The 21,206-nt window shown below is 42.9% G+C and overlaps 1 protein-coding gene across 1 annotated transcript in view; it reads left to right on the top strand.

Moving 5' to 3' along the window:
- Window positions 1-21,206, top strand: part of LOC135198626 (deoxyribodipyrimidine photo-lyase-like) — a 236,887-nt gene that overhangs the window by 86,465 nt on the left and 129,216 nt on the right. The window contains 1 exon segment of the mRNA XM_064226383.1: window positions 601-803. Coding sequence (XP_064082453.1) covers window positions 601-803 — 203 coding nt within the window.

Consider the following 21,206-nt stretch of genomic DNA (forward strand, 5'->3'; position numbering starts at 1 on the left):
CAATAGCTAGGAAGTCGACCTTCGTCTAGAAACACAGAGGAACCAAGGTCTATAAATACCTACAACACATGTTGTTTACCTGTCTAGTCAGGAGTTAGCTGTCTCTTGCCCTCCACCAAAGGGTGTCAATCAGCTATGTATATATCTGACAGGTAAGTTGAATGTATGAAAATGATATTGTTATGATACAATAAAGTTTCATACATACTTACCTGGCAGATATATACGATTGAAGACCCACCCAGCCTCCCCGCAGGAGACAGGTGGAAGAGAGAATCTGATTAGAAAACGGGAATGGTTCCTAGTCCTGCCACCCAGCGGCAGGCCGGTAGATCACCTGACCTACCTGTAGCGTGTGCCGCGAAATTCGAATTTCTGTCGGGGACGACGGAGTCGATAGCTATGTATATATCTGCCAGGTAAGTATGTATGAAACTTTATTGTATCATAACAATATCATTTTTTAAGGGATATTATCTACATAAAAATTGGTAGTTAATAATGCACATGTCATGGAAAGAGGGAATAAAAAGTAATAGAGACAAATACATTCATAGTTAAATTTCTACCTGGTTAAAATTTGAAATTTGTAAATTTCAGGGCTGGAAGAAGTGGCAGATGATTGTAAGGAACTTTGTATAGAATTCCATCTACTCATTGGTGAAGCAAAGGTTGTTCTTCCAAAATTCATCAAGAGTCACAACATAGGAGGTGTTGTTACTGATTTTTGTCCCTTACGTGTTCCTCAGCAATGGGTAAAAGATGTCAAGAATGCTATTCCAAGTAATATTCCTATGTGCAGGGTAAATATCACTAGCTCTTATTTATTGTGGATGGTACAGGTGCACAATCCTTTATCCAAAATCTGTGGTGCGTGATGTGTTTAGGTTTTTGGAATTTTTCTTGTTTTGGAACTGTGAGGTCAGGAGCACAATCAAACGTCACTACTGCAGCAAAAGCATGTTTTTTTTTTATCTAAGTGACTTACCAAGCAATTAAATATAGCTAAAAACTTCCTATCACGGCAGTCCAAAATTCAAGTTTGGGTTGGTGCCACCATCGCTAGTGTAGGTGAATGGAAACTTTACTTGCAGGATCGGCAGGTATAGCTTAGCAGAGAGCTAATTATTAGTTTTCTGCCTGTTCCTGACCAACATTGGTGGTTTTTGCAGACATCTTTATTCATCACAATTCACTTTTTTTCCAGTTGTTGTTGGTAAAGTATTAATTTTGGTGGTTTTTGGCCTAGTTAATCCTTATAGTTGAGATTAACTTTAGTGATTTTTGGACAATATGTCAGAGTCTAATCTGTCCAGGTGTTTGGTTGTGTACTGAAGGTTGCAGAACTAGATTACTCAAGATTAGTTATGATTATCACACTAAATGAACAAAGTGAAGGGCCAAGAGTATAACAGGGAGGTAATCTGCATAGAATGTCAAGGGTGGGATGAGTAACAGTGGAAGATCTTTTAATCTAATTCTGAAAAGATGGATAAGGACAGAGGAAGGTGGTCCTAAAGAGCTGAAAATAGGGCGAGCATTGAAGCGACTCCTTTGCCAGTAGAAGCAGAGCGTAGCACTTTTTCTTCACCTCTGATTCTTGGTTTCTCCCATTCTTAGTCCTCCCCCTTCTTTTACACATACTACTCCATTACCAGGTTCTCATGCTTCCAATCTTGATGCCATAGCCAGCCTTAGATCTAGGTTTGACAAGAAATTTTGATTTTCTAGCTAACCCTCTAATGGAATTAGGATTGTCATTCAGTGTTTTCATAGAAAAATAAAGTTTCAGTGCAGTGCTGTGTTAGTGTTTTGCCAGAGGAGGTGGCTCTGTCCCATTAGTGCTCCTACAGATGAAGGTCACTGTCCCACTCCTCGTGCTGGGTAGAAGACACACCAAAGGTCCAAGGGAGGCTGGTGGGGTTTGCCCTATGGGCAGTCGCCCCATCCATTGAACCTGTTGTATGGTCCCAGGCTGTGACAGAGCACCACTGGAAAGGAGTCGTACTGAGTGGTGGTCTGTCTTTGGACTCTGAATTGTTTTCTGACAAGAAGTGCCAAGCACCCAATGTCTGAGAGGCTCCGCCTAACAAGAAGTTAAAGGGGCTTGATGTGAGTCCACAGCCTTTGTCCTGCTATACTGTTATGCCTCCTGCTGCTTCTTCAGCGCTCTCTGATCACTCTTCATGGAACAGCCCAGTTTCTGGGTTCTTTCGATCGCCCTGTGCTGGCCTCCATGTGATCAGACCATCGAAAGCAACCTCTCACTTTCGAATGTTAGTCGACTCCTGGGTGCTTGGTGCTAGGCATGGCGTCACACTCTCGGTCTTTTGTCCACTGAGCACCAGCTGTGGGATGTTCAGTGCCAAAAGTTGGTTGCTTGGCACCAAAGGTCAGTGCTCACTGCCACCTTCTCCTTCACACCACACATACTGCTCAAGAGGACCCTACTTTGACTGTGTGATTCAATGACAGCTTAGCGCCCTTATGGTATTCTTGAAGAAGGCCACTGTTTCTAAGATTGGGGATGCCTCCTCATCACCTCTTTTGTGTAATAAAGAAGTGGATCATGACTTGACCTCCTCTTCAGCATATTCTAGCCTGTTGAAGAATTTTTTGGTCAACTTCCCAGACTATTTTGAACCAGCACTGCCGACTTCAACTTTTCTGGTGAGGAAAAGGAAGACTGATAGCTGCCATCCAAAGCTAGTCCATTCTTTTTCCTCGAATAGAGTGCAGGCAGTACCTGGTTTTAGTGGTTGGGCGGGGGGGAGGGGGTTTGTTCCAGTGGCTTGATGATAAGCAAAAATTGCTAATGTTTGGCACTTGTCATTACTGATAACCAGATTGTGTTGCTGATAACTGGTTAATGGCACCTCTGTTTGATATGTATGAGCACCGGTACTCTATTATCTGAGCTGACAACTGGAAGTCTGTGCAATTCGCCGCCAAAAATCACCAACTTTCGGAGATTTTTGGTACTATACAAGTGCCATAAAACCAGAGCTGGTGTAACCAGAGCTGCTGATAACCAGAGCTGCTGATAACTGGGTACTGCCTGTATTGAGGGTAGTGGATGAGTGGTTGGCAACTAAAAGAGAGCTAGGTAAGGCTACCTTTGCCTACCTACCCATCAAAGCTCTTAAAGAAGAGTTATCGCTTTTATGCTACCGAGAAAGCTCCTTCCTTGGGAGTTTCTACTTCCTCTCAAGAGGACTTTTCTGGTATGTTCGATGCTACGTGACTTACTGCCTTTGCTTTGGCCAAGGTCTTGTTCTCCTCCCTAGATCTAGACCACCTCATCAGGAACCTTTTTAAGGTTTTAGAGACATTAATTTTCTTAGATTGGATAGTGGGTGCTTTGGCCCGGATGATTGAAGATTGTCATGTCGTGGCTGCGGATTTTGCATTGGATTGGCTGTACAGACAAGGCAGTTAGAGATGGCTCATCAGAATGGGCTTTGCTCTTATCCGTGGGCATACATATGAAGCAATTTATGCTGATCGTTTACCACAAAGGGAGTAACGACCATGCAAAAGTTGTTGGCCCTGTTTATTCTCTCCACTGGGCAAGTTACATGTGTTCCCACAGGAGATAGCCAAGCAAGAGTAGTTCGACACACGATCTTCTGGCACAGTCAACGAAACACATGAAGGAGCCTTCGTCTGCCGTCTGTGTAGTTGCAGCAACCCTTTTCGGGAGGAAGGACTAAACCCCCAACCTAGACCCAGGACTAACTTGCATCCCCTGTCAAAGGCAGTCAAGAAAACCTCGTTCAGGCCAGCCAGCAAGTGAGAATCCAGTCCTTTGCGTCACCTCTTCTGGAAGGAGTGAAGTTGAAGAGGGGCAGAACCTCGGGTAGCCCAAGTCATGAAGACTGGTTATTCGATTCGTTTCAAAGAAAGGCTGCTGTTTTCCAAGATACCTATCACTCTGACAGCTTACTCAATAGAATCGGAAAAGTTTTTGGCGCTATCTCAGGAAGTTGAGTCGCTGATTTTAAAACAAGCAATAGAGGAAGTTGTAGACCCTGGACATGGAAGACGCTTGCTTTCACGTTCCTATTCATCCAGCTTTCAGGAAAATTCTGTGATTTGTATTTGAAGGAAAATTGTTCTAGTTTTGGGCACTGTGCTTTGTCCTATCACTGCCCCTCAAGTTTTCACCCGGGTTCTCTTTCCCCTGGGCAAGTGGCTCCATCTCTTGGGATAAAAGTGTCCCTCTACTAGGAGACAACTGGCTCCTGCACTCCCCTTTGGAATAACTGCATGGAGGACTTGGGAGAGACTGCCTTACTCAAGAGCTGGGCATTAATAAATGCAAAGAAATCCCAGATGTACCTTCCAGATGCACCTTCACAGAGGATTGCTTATTTAGGGATGACTGGAGACTCAAGCTTTTTTAGCTTTACTCTACCCAAGAGGGCTGAGTCTTGCCTCCAGACAGTCTGGGAGTTCCTGGCTCTCTGACCTGCCCAGCTCTCCAATGGATGAGTCTTACGGAACCTTGGCCTCAGTGGAATATTTTTTGTAACATAGGGCAGCCTCCATATAAGGCGACTACAGTTCTTTTTCAAAGCAAACTGGTGTTGGAAAACTAACCTGAACTCCACAGTCTTCCTGATCACATCGGAAATAAAGGAAGACCTTTGATATTAGTTGTCGGTAGATACTCCAGGAAGGAATCTCTCCTCCCCTTGAACCCCAACCTAGAGTTCAATTCCGATGCATTATACATAGGGTGGGGGCCACTTCTAGAAAGTTGGAAAGTTGCAGGAAAGTGGACATACCAAGAAAAGATGTGCCACATCAACGTAATGGAGCTAAAGGTGATTCACATGGGCCTTCAGGCCCTCTCTCTGCTGTTCTCTGGAAACATTGCGGCAGTCTGTGCAAACAGTACCTTAACCTTTCTTTCGTCTGCAAGCATTGGGGCAAAGCAAGTGGGAACTAACTCCCTCTCCCACTGTTAGACAGCCAGAGAACTCTGGGCAGAGAAAACACAAAGTAAAGGCTCATTCCTAGCTTCCTACAGGGGAAAGCGAATGTGTTAGTGGATGAGCTGAGTTGATCCTATCAAGTTCTGATGAAGGACCTGGACTCATAAGTTTGCCTAGATCTATGGAGACTTTGAGGCAAACCTGCCATATAGTCTAGTCAAAGTAGGCAACAACCCTAAAAAATTGCAAGAAATTGTTTTATGGTGTTGATTTATTCGTTTATGTGTGGACATTGATACAACAAAATTTTACCAAAATTGGGGTACCGGAAATGGGTCAAAATGGCGTCATACCAATATGGCGACTAATGCTTCATATCTCCATATTTCACATTTCCCCTTCATCATCTGATACTGAATCATGATGCATGTTGTAACAATGGCCATTTTGGCATTGACCACATGCACGAGAAGAGTCTAGCCCCCCATGCTTTCGACAAGTACAACGGTGTGTGTTGCAAACACCAGAACAGCTGCAACAATTCATTTTCAGGAGTGTTTCTGATGCAGGTGCAGTGTCATTCATCACTGGTGCTAGTTTGTTGGTTTGTAGGCTCCACCCCAATTTAGTGATGTCCATGCCATCAACCTTGCCCATCCATTGCATGACCTGGAGATAACTTCTCAGAGAATGATACTTTGTAGCCGAAGATGTTGGAGGCAGTCGTTCAGGTGTCACAAAGCTTTTTGCCGCCCTCACTTTTTTGCAAAGACGGTTATATCTGATGGCAGATAAGTTGCCCCCAGGTTTGCCATTGAATAGAGACACCAGATGAGTGCACACCCAGAGTCTACAATACCATCCATGTCTTGTCCAGGTGTACTAAAGATCTTTGCACATCTTTGCAGGATTGGATCACCTTTAATCAGATTTTGCAGAGCAGACTGCTTTCCAATTCCAAATATCCTGGAAGTGGTGTCGCATCCTGTGAATGCATGCAGAAACAGCAAACTTTGACAGATCTCGTTACCAAGAACTTGCTTTATGACCTTTATGTCATACACTACAGTAGGACTCCCTTTATCTGACCTGAAGTAGAGCTTTTTACCATCACTGGGAGATATGTAATGAAGCAGTAGCACTAACAAATCTGTGTCCTCGCCTATGAGCTTGGTAGTTTTTTCAGATGACATTGATACTGCTGTCCTCATAATGTCCAAGTCAGCATCTCCCATAGCATGTATCACATGACATCCTCTGATTTTTATGCAATCGGCAATCATATGGATCAGTGGCTGTTTGTTTTCGTTATTAGAAAGGAAATCCTACATCTTTCCAGTAAATTTTGTTGTTTCAGTGATATTCACCTTTTGACTGTCACGATTTTGTCTTCGTTGCTGTGTACCGTCCTTTGTACTTGGACCACCACTGTTACTGTCGAAGACTACCGTAGCCTTGCCATAGTGTTTCACTGTGAATGCTGCATAGTCGTTGGCAATGGAGGTGTAGGTCCCTCCATCAACCGACGAAGAAGGGACCCTCCATCTAAGACATTGTGTTCTGCTTCAGGAGCAGTCTCCAGGATTGCTTCATCCGAAATGGCTGTGACAGGGGCTTTAAGAGCCTGCATCAGTTGTGCTTAGTCTGCCTTCTGTAAGACATGTTTTGCTTCAAATAGTGCTTGAGGATAAGGCGAGAGTTCGTAGTTCATGATTTTTGTTGGTGATCTGTGGTTTTATGACCCAAAGGGTTGTGATTGTGGTTCTTTGTGGTGACACAGCTCTTGGGAGGTGGCACTAGTGCAATTTAGTTTTACAGAGCCCTATAAAGGTGTTGTATTTTATGAGGTTATATTTGGCGGTATATAATTGTTATGCATAATTTCTGGATTGTGGTTTCTATGCTTGACATCCCAACGAGGTGATTACTTGGGTGATATATATATGTGACGGTATCACAAATGGTTTACTTCGAGGTACTATATCGGTGGTCAAATAATTACCTCGGGTTGTTGTGCCAAATCGCTGCAGTTTGTGCATAATAAGAAAATAGTAAAAGAATGAAAGAAAATAAAGTTACATTAAACTGCTTAATCACATTTTGTCATCCATTTGCAAAATCTGGAAAGAAAAAAAATGCAACTACGCAATGTTATCTTATTATCTACCAATCTTTTTCAATTTAGATGTGAAAGTTAATTTTGACCGATCTGTCTTTTCATCTAAGACTGCAAATCTGTTTAACATCTAATGATTTCTTGTTGCTTCTTTCAACCATATCTTGGGTCGTAGCCTCGAGATTACGGCTGAGATAAGCTTGTCTCTCCTTTGCTGTGGAAATTAATGCTTCTACGTATTGTATCTTCATAATGAGGTATAGTTAGCAGATTAAATGTGCCTCGTGCTTGGCAACCAAACAATGCTTCGAATGTAGACATTTTATTGGAATCACTGACCACAGCGTTGATGTTATGTCTAATAATATCTATATATCTATCCCAGTTTTTATCGTTTCCTCCTACAGTCTTTCTGAGAGCCTCGAGCACTTTCCTGTTTGCTCGTTCACATAACCCGTTAGCTTCAGGTCTGTATGGAATAATTGTTACTTTCTGTATCCCCATGACTTGTGCCAAACATTCTGGAGCCTTGTTTACAAATTCCCTGCCATTGTTGGTCAATAAAACCTAGGGTGAGCCATATCTGTATAGATGACACCATTGAAAAATGCTATAGCTACTTCTTCAGCTGTTTTATGCTTTTAAGTGGACAATTTTCTACTATCCTCGTTGTTCATCTATTATTACCAACAGGTACTTATTCGCATACCTAGATTCATAAAAATGACCTAGGATATCCATATGTATTCTCTGAAAAGGTCTACTTAGTATCGGATATAACCCTAATTTGCAGGAAGTTACCCTTGTGGGTTTGCAAGCATTGCATACTGTACAGTTTTTCACAAAATTTTCTACATCTTTCCCCATATTTTTCCAAAAATATTTATTACACATCTCATTATACATTTTTTCTATCCACAGTTGTGGACTACCAAACCTCCAATGTACAATATCCAAAACTACTGGAATTAGGACTTTCGGAATTACGATCTGTGTCGTGTCTCCTTTACTTTCAATTGTCCTTACTTTATATTTAATTTTCCTGACCAACAGATTACCTTCTAATACTGAACCTGAAATAAAAAAGAAATTAATGTTAGTAACATCTCAAAGCTGGAGTGGCTGAATGAAAGCAATAAAACTAAATGAGTGTGTACCAACAATTTGACCTTATTTCAGGATGACATCACAACATTATGACTGCACCTATAAAACTTATAAGCTTTGAATAATGGGGTAAACGTTATTTATACATTTGTTAAGTCACTTGTTCACTGAAATTACCACTTATCAAAGTACGGAAGAGCTAACTGCCTTCCTAACCGGAATATTAGGTGTTTCTAGTGGCAGAGGCGGCCATCAACCATGACGCCATTTTAACCCAATTTTGGTAAACTTTTGATATATGGTTATTTACACATAAACAACAAATTAATGCAATAAAACAATTTCTTGCAATTTTTTGGGGGTGATGGGGGTTCAGGTCATATTTTGACTGGACTAATAGGTCTCTTCAAGAAATAATGGTTTGTGGTGCTTTTTGTGCCCTTTCCAGATACTTTAGGTTGAGTGACAGACGTGATGTTACCGGATTGGACAGGACTGGATGCATATGCATTCCATCTCTTCAGTCTCTTCAAGGAAGTTTTTAACAAATTATCCACCCATCAGAATGTGTTGATGACTTTAGTTGCACCATTCTGGCCTGGGGAGGAATGTTCACGGATCTTTTGCATCTTCTAGTTGACTTCTCAAGGCTTCTTTCTCAAAGGCAGTCGCATCTCAAACAACCCCACTTCTCCAGGTGCCATCAGGGGTTGTCTGCTGAAGCCTTATCAGAGAGAAAGGAGTTTTGTGCCAAATTGCAGAAGATTTTGCTAGATGCAGGAGAGCTTCTAGCAAGCTGTATCAATCCAAATAGGCAATTTTCAGAAGGTGGTGCAGCCAAAATCATGTCTCTTCTTCTGAAATGACTGTAAATCAGATCACAGACTTTCTGCTTTATCTCAGGATTACTAGAAAGTTATTCCCCACTATGATTAGAGGCTACAGATCCATGCTTAGCTTAGTATTCAAGCATAAAGATCTAGATCTGTCCTCTAATGGAGACATTGGCGATCTTCTTAGATCCTTTGAAACTTCGAAGTTTGAGAAATCTGGGTCAGTCTCATGGAATCTAGGCATGGTTTAAAGTGGTTTTTGAACTCTGTGTTTGAATCTTTATGCTCTGCCTTGCTCAAGAACCTCACCAAGAAGACTGTTTTCTTAGTAGCGTTAGCAAAATCCAAGCGATGGACAATGTTGGATTAACTTGAGGTAATGCAGTATGCTCTCTCTCCATGGACTTTCTTGCCAAGAATGGGGAGGCATCTAAGCCTTGGCCCCACTCCTTTCTCATTAAGAATTTAATGGAAATCCTTGGGCCAGAGAAGGAGGAGACTTACATGTCGCATGAGGGTGCTTAGATACTACTACATTCTGAGGACAAAAAAGATAAGAGGGCATCAAGCCATCTTTGGTTCTCTGTAAAGTATATCAAAGAATGTCCTTTTGTTCTTTCTAAGAACAACTCTTGTTTTGGAGGCTTATTTGCACATATAGGAGGAAGCTCCTCTTCCACTTTTTAAAGTTAAAACTCATGAAGTGTGAGCTGTTGCCATGTCTCTCAATCTCTGGCATAACATGTTATCTCAATTCTTCAGTCTACTTTTTGGAAATCGAAGTCAGTTTTCGCCTCTCATTACTTGAAGGATGCTTAAGCAGTTTTTGATAACTGTAGTATGTTAGGGCCTTATCCGTGGCTGGCATAGGGTGGGGAAGGAAGCATAAGGCTTTCTGCCCCTCTACTGTCCCCTCACCTTCTTTTAAGGTTTGTTGAGTTAATGGGGAGCCAGGAAGTACCCCCTAGTTTTATTTTTATGGTTAAGGTAGTGGTTTTGTTGTTATTAGCATAGGTGAGTGTTGTTTTATTCTGGTCTTCGGTCAGGGCAAGGGCAATATTGTTTTTTCTTTGACACCTATTGGTGCACCTCCATTGTTGCAAAGTTCCCAATAAAGTAGGGGTGATTCCTGGCCATTACTGCCATGGCTACCATAGGTTAAGAGAGCAACAATCTGAAGATAATTGAGATGTGAGACTGTACATTCACTAATAATTTACTATATGCTTGTATTCATTACGTTATCATGTAGCCTTCTGTTCCGAATATTATTGATGTCTCATGTAATAAATACACCTCCTATGTACTTTATATCGCATTTCAGAATTTCATTGTGAATATGGCAATGATCTGAGGACATGGTAGCGTTGTATTTTTCCTGCCTCTGACCATTGCACATCAGTGTATCATCCAGTCTTCTCTTGAGACGGATATCTCCGTCCACTTGTATGTACTACTCTAATGAACCTACTTGTTTATACATAGTGTTTCCTTTCTCTATGTACTATTCTAATGAACCTACTTGTGTATACATAGTGTTTCCTTTCTCTATGTACTATTCTAATGAACCTACTTGTGTATACATAGTGTTTCCTTTCTCCCTTCAGGAGAAACAGTCACAGGATGTAATTAATCCTACTATGGCTCTATAAGGCATTAGCAGCTCCCTTACCAAGTAAGGTACAGCAATCATTGACACAGTTCCAGCAAACTGCATTTCAACATCATTACTTTTAATGTGTAATCAGCTATGTAATTGCTTGGTAAGTCACTTGCGTAAAAATTATATTTTTACGAGAAAATAATGTTTACCTAAATGTACTTACCAAGTAATTAAATTACGTAATGAAATCCCTCCCTCCTCCCCACTGATGGACATCGTGGCTCAATGAATAGTTAGATAGTTAGCTCTCTGCTAAGCTGTACCGGGCAACCACGAAAGTGAACGGTTCCTGTTCACTACAATAGTGATGGTGATGCCACTGCCAAATTTTAATTTTTATATAGTAACTTACCAAGTAATTACATAGTTGTAAGTTCCACTTTATACAGCAGCATGAATTCAAAATTTCACTGGTAACACTTCAAACCATTGTGTTTGTGACCAGTTCCACCCATTAGCAGGAGAATATGAATGACTGTAAGCATAAAACTCAGTTTGTTCCTGCCATCATTGAGTAAACACCAGTGGATGGCAGTAGCTTGTTCATTATTTTCCAGTTATTTTACTGGATTTCAGTGGTGTGCCAATTTCTGCTTGGAATGCATTTTATTTAGTAACCTTCAATGGAATCTCAGGATGAGTTTTTTCCTGTTTTGTTATCATTGAGTTGATTTATCAACAAATCTTTTGTTTAGCCTTGCGAGCCACGAAAATAGTTTGGCTCTAAAAGTAGTTCTTGTATGTTACACCATTCCTTTAGGCTAAACTTCGCACTGTGTATTTGTTTACCGGGCCTCATTACTTGTTAACCTTTGGTATATAATTTTGTCTTATTAAATTCTCGAATGTCGTGTTTTGAGTATATGTAAGTACTTGCAAACTGTTTATTACCTCATTAATTTTTTTAATGTTCTGTCATTCTTTTTGAAGGTAAGGAACTTATTCTCGTTTTTCCGTATGGTACTTACAGGTTGCTGATGTAGTTTTTGCCCTAAAAGTAAATCTGGTATCTTAATGTTAGGGCCCCCACTTTTACATCATGTTTGTTAAAGGGTGTTAGGGGCATTCACGAGACTCGTTAAAGATTGTCTTAAAAATAATTCGTGAATGTTCATCATTCATAGGCTTCTTGTGAGCTGCAGATATAGTTTTGTTCTAAAAAAGTAATTCTTTTTTTGTATATAGCCATTCCTTTAGGCCAAAAATTTTACATCTATGTTTACTGGCCGTAGGTGATTCACTAGACGTTGTTAAACAACTGCCCTAAAAGTTAATTGTGAATGTTCATTATTCGTAGGCTTCTTGTGAGCTGCGTATATAGTTTTGTCCTAAAAAGTAATCCTAGTATCTTATGCCATTCCTTTAGGCCAAAAATATTACTTCGATGATGTTTATAGGGTGTAAGCTACTCGCAAATTCATTGATCAATATTTGCTTTAACAGTAATTTTTTAATGTTTCATCATAACTTTGGGCCAAAGATGTGCATTTTTTGTGTTTACCAAATATAGTCTTGCTAACCGTTGATAAATAATATTACCTTAAGGGGGCTGGCTGGCCGGCTAATGCCATTTTTTAAGGACAGGACTTTGACGTTCATACTACTTTCTAAGGTGACTTGGGACATCTCCAAACCGCATATGATTTTTGCCTCGGACCTACAGTTTTGTGATGCCAGGACGATTCATCCCGAAAATAACCATTTTTGAAATTCTATCTCCTCCCTTGATATTTAATACTAAGAACTGGGATTACTACCATATATAGACCTGATGTAGACCTCCAATCAAATGAAGATTTTTTTTTTTTTTCTAAAAGTAATTTTTGTGGTAGATATGAATTTTTCATTATGGTAAAAAAAAACAACCCTATAAATCAGGAAAAAAAAAATGAAAGAAAAATTGGAAAAAAGAGCTCTATTTGATTGTTCTATAATGTCTTTCTAAGTTATATACCAAATTTCAATGCTATAGCTTTAAAACAAAGTGAGAAGATAGAATTTGAAGGTCAATAAGCATAGTTTTGAGATATGGGCGTTCAAAGTTTTCCTTTGTAGTTTTGTAAAGCCAATGTTAATAAATAATGATTATTATGAATGTATATTTAGTTTTTTGGGTATTAATAAACCAAAATTATGTTATTTATCATAATCATAAATGATGATCCTTTTCCTCATACAGTGTAGCCTGGGGCATTGCGTTGGGCAAGACGGGCCCCGTTTCGTACGCAACTCTCTCTTTCTCGCTCCTTCATTAACTCAGCTTATTACAGCGAATTTTCTTCTTCCGTATGTTAGCGAGATGTTTTCCATGTATTTTCCTCTTTGGAATGATGAAATTATTGCAGAAACAAAGATAAACAAACGTAAAGCAAGAGAATGTCAGAGGTGAAAATTGAAGGTGTTCTTTCTTTTTATAAAGACAATGTTAATAAATCATGATTATTTTGAATTTCATATTCCTTTTGGGGTATTAATAAGCCAAAAACTATGTTATTTATCATAAATGAAGATCCTTTTGTTATGATGTTATGATATTCTGTAATCATATTAGAGCGAATTTTCTTTGTATGTTAGCGAGATGTTTTGCTTGTCTTTTCCTCATTGGCATGATGAAATTCTTACCGGAACAAAGATAAACATACGTAAAAGCAAGCGAATGTCAGAGGTGAAACTTGAACGTGTACACTTCATGAGGTTTGTGCTCGCACTGGAAGGCGTTAGCTTAGCTGACTTCCCTTCTGCAACTCATGGAATCTCTGCAGATGCCATTGCTCACAATTTCTTCTGACAATAATTATCAAAATTTATGATAACGAAATATTGCATTTTCTTGTACGGATCAATGTTTTTGGCTTATTGAGTACGTTTACTAATTACCCTGTAACTACGAAAGTAAGAAGAATTTGGACGAAATATTTTGTATACGTATTCTCCATTGTCATACGAAGTTCCATGAATTTTTTCATGACTGCATTTTTCACCCTAATATATAAGGGTTCCGGCTGGCCCCCTTAACCCTTGCGCTTTCCCTTGTAGAGATGTAAAGTGTAAGGGGAGAAAGTAGCAGGAGGAATGGTGCTTATGGAAGAAGACATTATCGTGGTCAAGAATCTGTTCCAGTAATTGCTTTTGCAGTATATGGTGGATAGTACGTACACACCTCGGCAGTACATTTTGAAAATTTTTTCTGATATTTTTCATATGTTTCTTATACAAGGAAGACATGCATCCAGGTTGATGCAGAGATTGTGAACGCTCCTCTCCTCCAGCACCCAGAAGTGCTAATTTCAGTCTGATGCCAGCTCGTGCTATGAGCACTCTGTGCTGCTCACCAGTGCCATCTACCATCTGGCACCAGCTAAAAGTGCCTATAAGCACCCAAGTGCCTGAGCAACAAATGCGCCCATAAGCACCTGAGCACCAAAAGAGCCCATAACTACCCGAGCCCATAAGAGTATCCATGAGCGCCCATGGGTGACATCAATTACTTCCTGAAGTGAAGATCATACAAGAGAAGGCAGGTGCTCTGATGTTGACAAGAAAATGCTAAAGGACAATTATTAAATACAAGCAGCACCTTATATTTAATAAAGCTCAAATGCCTGCCAGAGTCGATCATCCCTACGGAGGGCTGTACATAAAAGTAAACAAAGTAAACAGCCAGGCATGTACAGAACGTACATACCCTGTTTCTCTCCTACTACCAGCCCTATAATTTTATCCACTTGCTTCTGTGCTTGGCTCCCTAGCATCCTTCCCATGCCATTGCCAGTCTTGTGTCTGGACTAACAGAAATTAACCTTCAAGTGAGTTTTGTGTAGTGGAAGAGGTGATTATTCAGCCTGCTGGTTTCTCCTAGACCTTGGGGAGGTCATACTGAATGTCCAAGAGAGACTGGTGGAATTACCCCGGTGTTAGTGCCCCTGTCGAGCCTGTTGTATATTCCAGGGTATCGACAGACAGCCACGGGAAAGACGTCTTGGAGGTGTAATGAGGAGGGGGCTATTCGGCCCTTTGTACATCCAGGGCTTAAAGTCCCTGTCGTACTCCCCTTCACCTGGGGGGAGACATACTGGTGATCCAAGGGAGTTTTCCCCCCTAGGGTAGTTGCCCCTCAATCGAACCTGTAATTTAGGTCTCGATAGACAGCCACTGAAAAGGTGGCTTCATGGAAGTGTAGTGGAGGTGGTGGCTATCCTGCCTGTCAGATATCCTAAAGCCCAGGCATACTCCCCTTGGGAGGAGACATGCTGGTGGTCCGAGGGGGTCTTCTTGGTAGATGGCCCCTCAGTTGTGTGCACTTGTAGCCAGTCCCAGGCGATGACAGACAGCCAATGGAAAGGCGTCTTCCTGGATGCTCTCTGTCTTTCTTGTAGTTCAGAGGTTTTCAGCTGTGAACAGTGGCACAAGTGGCACAATAGTGATAAATCAAGACCATTGGGAAGGTCTGCTGTGGACATGTCCCGCACCCCTTAGGTGCTGTGGAAGAAGGTCAGGGAATCTGTGCCCTCTTGTAGTTTTTGGGAGAACCTGGAATGGTTTTCTCCAGAATGTTCAGAAATGGAACGTCAAGTGTTAATGTCCAAATGTTTCTCTTCCATTTCCAGGGATAAGTGCACTTGAGCAGCTAAGTGCCAGTTGGTGCCAAAGTGCTCAGTGGCTCCCAAGCACCCTCTTGCTTCCTAACTCTCATTGATTGCCTAACGGCCAGTTGCTCCTGAGTGCCTAGAAGCTCCTGAACATCCGGTAGCCCCCAGCGCCTATTTGCTTCAGTGCTTACAGAGTTTTATAAACATTTTGTCAAGCGCTCAGCATAAGTGCTGGAGTAACGGTGTCGACTCCCTCACAGCAAGCTCCTGCTACTTGGAGTTTTTTCGTCTGGAGCAAGAGAAGGCATGTGTCTGCTGTGGCCCCCCCCTCTAGTACTTTGAGCAGGATCTATCCTTACCAAAGATTTTTTTTATCCATTGTTAGGTTGTCTTGACAGGAATGAGGAACGAGCCTAGGTTTGTTTGCCCAGTGCTATCTAGTGTGGATAAGGATAGTTGGATTGTCCACTCTTGTCCTTGCATTTGGAAAGAGAGCTGTGGTCTCTCACCTCTCTACTTCTCCAGCTACTGATGTTGAGCTCCCAGTGCCGCTCACAGGCTTTATTTTCTTATGGATCCTTTTAAGATTCTCCTTTCCACTATAAGCAGCCCTGCATAGTCTTCTGTCTGTATGAGGTGCTGTTAAGTCTTCAGAATACCCACTTGTCTATATGGCCATCGGAAACCACAGAGTCAACAGTGGGGCTAGTTGTCCACAGAATTGAGACAAACCAGAATGGCTGTCTTCCAGGACAGAGTTTCTTAGTTTCCAAGGCCTGTGCTTCAACATCTCTTCAGTGTTTATAGGTCTTCATGCCAGTCTCCCACCCCCCCCCTCTTCAATGACCTCTTTGTGGACTCAATTGATCTCTTTTTCTAGACTTTCACATCAGTCTTCTACTTTCCCACCTTAGGAAATTTGGTTGAGGAATCCATGGGGGAACCACAAATTTCTGGGCCATGCTTCCTGGAAGATGGAATCATCTCACATATATTGGAGAGCTTAAGTATCTCTCTAGGGGGCCTCAGTGCTTATTGACCTTAGCATACACCTGGATGGCGGTAGTTCTTTCTAGACGAGACCTCATTCCTAGCATATATTCTTCATAGAGAAGAAAGACTCATTTTTCTCTCATTTTCTCTAAGCAAGAGAACCTCCACTGTGAACAGTTCGTGTTTGATTTTGATTCAAGTCATCTTAGCTCTTGGGATGACTGAGACCAGGTTTTTCCCACTGGGTAGATCTATTTCCAGGTTGGGTGGAACAGTTCATGGGGCAGTCCCTACTAAGATCCCATTTGCCTCTCCTTGAAAGCTTCAAAATTTCGAAGAGCTCGGCGGAAAGGTTTTCTTTGTAGACGTATTGTATAAACTATCCTGTGCAGATGTCATTCTTCCAGCCTTGTCTACCAGGCTAAGGTTTGGCCATTTTTCACAAAAGCTAGGGTTGCTGTCTCTACCCCTCTTCTTAGAGAATTCTATGGACCTTTTTTCAGATGCCCCTTCTGTACCTGAGAAGGTCTACATCTTTCATACTTCATCAGTGAAGGGTATCAGACTATGCTTAACTAAGTGTTTATGCACAGGGACCCAGCTTTGACGACCTGATCTTGTCCTTGGGTGTCTAGATGTATTTCAATGTCCATAGCTTGTTCCCCTGAGTTCCTATTCTTGATTTCCTTACTGGATAGACAACCTTTTGAGTAGCCTCTGGCTTCGACCAGGACACACTAGTGATATCCAGCCTCTTCCTTAGCTTCCAGTCACAATATGTCCCTTACTTTCAGTCTGCTCTGATCTCATAGCTCAACTGGCATACAGTGCTTCTGGCACTAGCTGCAGCCTGACACCAAAATATTCTCCAGCTGTGGGAGAAGAGGGAGGTCACAAATGTGTAATTACGTACTTGGTAAGTATATATAAAACATTATTATATACGTCCTGGTATGTAGGAAGCTTTCAGCTAAGCAATTGCTTGATAAGCATAGGTAAAACACTTATTTTATCATAAAAATAGAATTTCATACAATGAACTTACCTGTCAGATATATACCTAGCTAAGACTCCGTCGTCCCCGACAGAAATTCAAATTTCGCGCGCACTCGCTACCGGTAGGTCAGGTGATCTACCTGCCTGCCCTGGGCGGCAGGACTAGGAACCATTCCCGTTTTCTATCATATTTTCTCTGTCGCCGGTGGTATCAACATTGTTGTTACTACCTCCTGACTGGAATTTGCTTTTCAAGACTTTTTTTGATCATCTATATTGGATTTCTTGGTGACGTACTGGATCGTTTGTTTTGGCATTCGCTACTGTGGACTGGATTGGACTTGCTTTTGATTTTTCTGATACAATGTCTGAATTGCAAGTGTTAGTGTGAGAGTGTGTGTGAATGTAGGCTGCAAGGTGAGGATACCGAAGGCTTCGGTTGATCCTCACACTGTATGTCGTAAATGTAGGGGGTTTGACTGTTCTTTGGCTAACACCTGTATTGAGTGTGAAAAGTTGAATGCTAATGAATGGAAGACTCTAACTTCTTACTTGAAGAAGTTAGAGAGGGATAGAATTAGACGGGCTGCACAAAAGAGTGTGAGTACAAGGCCTATTGAGCCTTTTTCTGAGTCTAACTCTCCTTTTATTAATGAATTTGATTCTCCCTATGTATCTGAATCCTCACAGGCTTTGCATTCGGATTCGGCTTCGGAAATCGCCAATCTGAAGGCTACTCTTCGTAAAATGAAGACAAAGATGGCGGCCATGCAAGGTAAGGGAAGTGATAGTGAATTACTTAGTGAAGTGAGTGTTCCCAGTGTTGTGGAGGGGCGGGGGGCCGTCTGGACCGTCCCTGCGATGCTCCCAGGCCTAGACCTCTTCCAAACTCACATACCCAGAGGAGTAGGAAAGTCGAAAGTCGTACGGAGGTTGTGGGGAATCCCCAACGGTCAGGCGTCCCTTCAGCAGGTTCTGTTTCGCTACAGTCTGCTCAGGACCGCTTTAATAGAAGCGTCTTACGAGATTGTTTCTCGTCGTCCGGTTCTCCTTCACCTAAATGAGGGTGGAAGGACTCTGATCTTTCTAGGCCACTGAAAAGGCATTGGAAAGAGCGCGCATTCGACTCGAGCCCGGAACGCTTCTCGAGGAAGCTCCTTCTTCTATCAAGAAGGCTAAGCTGGTTTCGACGCTCCTCGAACGGTATTTGAGGGATCGCACTCCTCGAGTTCTCCTCCTGCTTCTTCTTATTGAAGAGGACGCTGGTGTGGCTTCCAAGAGGATATTGCTTGCAGTACAAGAGCAGATAGCCTCTTTGGTTGGAGTTCTTTCGAGGGATCCCCCTCGCAGAAGGAACGCCTAGACTTCCTATTAAGAAGTCTCGTCTTCTTTCAACCGGCCAGACGTGAAGCGGTCCTCCAGACATGGGACGTCTGTTCAGGCGCGAAGAGTCTTGCAAGCGTCAAGAGCTATCCGAGCGAGTTGCTCTAGATAAGGATACGCTCAGGCGCGAGGCGCCAGCCAGGCGCGAGGATTCAGCAAGCGCGAGGCGCCAGCCAAGCGAGAGCGCCAGCCAGGCGAGAGGCGCCAGCCAGGCGCGAGGATTCAGCCAAGCAAGCGAGACGAAACCAGCCCAGGCGCGAGGAGTCCAGCTTTGCGTGAGGCGCCAGACAAGCGCGAGGCGTCAGCCAGGCGCGAGATGCCAGCCATGCAACAAGCTCCAGCCAAGCGAGAAGCGCCAACCCCAAGCGCGAGGCGCCAGCCAAGCGCGAGGAGCTTTCCAGGCGTGAGAAGTCAAGCAGACGCGAGACTTCTTTTTAGACTTGAGAGAGACTCTGTTCACTCTATGAGTCCCTCTCCTAGTAAGAGTTTTGTCACCAGTGAGAGAGAGGGCGGGATGAAGATCCTCTCGTTTTCATTTTTCGGCGATTTTCCGCACGGTGTAGAAGGAGATTCGGAAGAAGAGGGTACGGTAGAGAAGGAGTCTCTAACTATAGAGTTTCTGACAGACCTTCTTTTGCAGGAGTACGGAGATTCTTTGACTCCTGCGGCTCCTCCTTTCACCTCGATCACTGTTTCGAGTGCTGTTGTACCAAAGTCCTTGTCGGTCTTGAAGATGAGACCTACGATCTCTATGAAAGAGAGCGCTACAGTCTCTAGACAAATGGATGTTGTCAAAGAGGATCTGGGCAGAACCACCTTTTGTATGCCTCCAGCCATAACTTTCTGGCAAGAGAGGTTTCTGGTACCGAACTGGGGAGAACATGGGTTTCCTTTCTCTCCCAGCGGCAGCCGAAGCGGACTTTTCAACCTTGGTTGATTCATCGCGGAGACACGCTTTGAATGGAGCTCGTGTGTCTTGGGGCGATTTCGGAGACGATCATCTCCTCAAGGGCCTCTTCCATATTTTGGAAGTGTTTTAATTTCCTAGACTGGTCCCTTGGGGTGATGTCTAAGAAGGCTCATGACTCGGAAGGTCTAGACCCCGAAGTCATTCTGAGTATTCTTTCTTGTATTGACAAGGCAGTACAAGACGGATCGGGAGAAATCTCCTCTCTTTTTGGAGCGGTACTCCTTAAGAAGAGGAGTATTTTTAGGTGCCTTCTTAACCAAGGCGGTTTTTTCTCCCTCACAGAGAGCAGCCCTGGTTTTTGCTCCCATGTCGGACTTCTTGTTTCCTTCTTCAGTTAGTGAAGGACATTTCTCGCTCACTGACTGAGAAGGCGACACAGGATCTTCTCCTGCAAACTGCAAGGAAGAAGAGACCGCTAGTTTCGGTTGACAAGAAAGGACCGACTTCTACGGTTCAGCCCTTTCGAGGAGGCCCTCCCTCCAGAGCTCCCCTCTAAGAGAAGAGGTCCTGAGAGGAGAGGTAAAGCTTCTTCCCGTCCCGTTAGAAAGGGAAGTGAGACAGAACTCAAAACAACCAGTGGGTGCCAGGCTTCTCGAATTTGCAGACGCCTGGTCACTCATAAACTCGGACGCCTCTTCGATGTCCATAATCAGGAAGGGATATCTTATCCCCTTCCAGGACAGTCCTCCCCTAACGACATCCGCGGGAACTGTCAGCCAGATATAGAATTAGGTTCTAGAGCAAAAACTCCCCTGGGTTGTACAATCGGCTTTTCCTGGTTGCAAAAGCCTCGGGGGGCTGGAGACCAGTACTAGATGTCAGCGCTCTGAACAAGTTCGTTCTAAAGGAGAAGTTCTCTATGGAGACTTCGGCCTCAGTCCTGGCGGCTTTGCGTCAAGGAGATTGGATGGTGTCACTGGATCTCCAGGACGCCTATTTTCATGTCCCGATTCACCCTTCGTCGAAGAAGTACCTCCGTTTCATGACGGGGGGAAGGATCTTTTCAGTTCAGGGCCTTGTGTTTTGGCCTGTCCACAGCTCCTCAGGTCTTCACAAACCTGATGAGAATGTGGCGAGGTTTCTTCACCTCAAAGGCGTCAACATCTCTCTATATCTGGACGATTGGCTCATCAGGGCCAGAACAGAGAGACAGTGTTTGGAGGACCTTTCTTTGACCCTAGACCTGATCAGGCGTTGGGACTACTCGTGAACCTCGAGAAGTCACAGCTGATTCCCAGACAGAACTTGGTCTATCTTTGGGGATTCAGATGGATTCTCGGGGTTTTCGAGTATTTCCTTCCGCAATGAGAGAATCGTGAGAGGCTTAGAAAAAGTCTCTCTTCTTATTAGGGAAAGAACGGACTTCGGCGAGGAATGGGTTAAGCCTTCTAGGCACCCTTTCCTCGCTCGAACAGTTCTTTCCTCTAGGAAGACTGCATCTTCGTCCTCTTCAGTTTTTCCTAAGGAGATCATGGAACTGACAGTTTTCTCCTTCCAATGGAGATGAAACCACACCTGCAATGGTGGTTGTCCCCTCTTAAAGAGAACAAGGAAATTTCTCTGGAAGTTCCGAACCCAACCGAGTGTTGTATTCAGACGCATCGGAGAAGGGTTGG

This window comes from Macrobrachium nipponense, chromosome 22 (genome assembly GCF_015104395.2).
Source record: "Macrobrachium nipponense isolate FS-2020 chromosome 22, ASM1510439v2, whole genome shotgun sequence".
In the NCBI taxonomy this organism is placed as follows: domain Eukaryota; kingdom Metazoa; phylum Arthropoda; class Malacostraca; order Decapoda; family Palaemonidae; genus Macrobrachium; species Macrobrachium nipponense.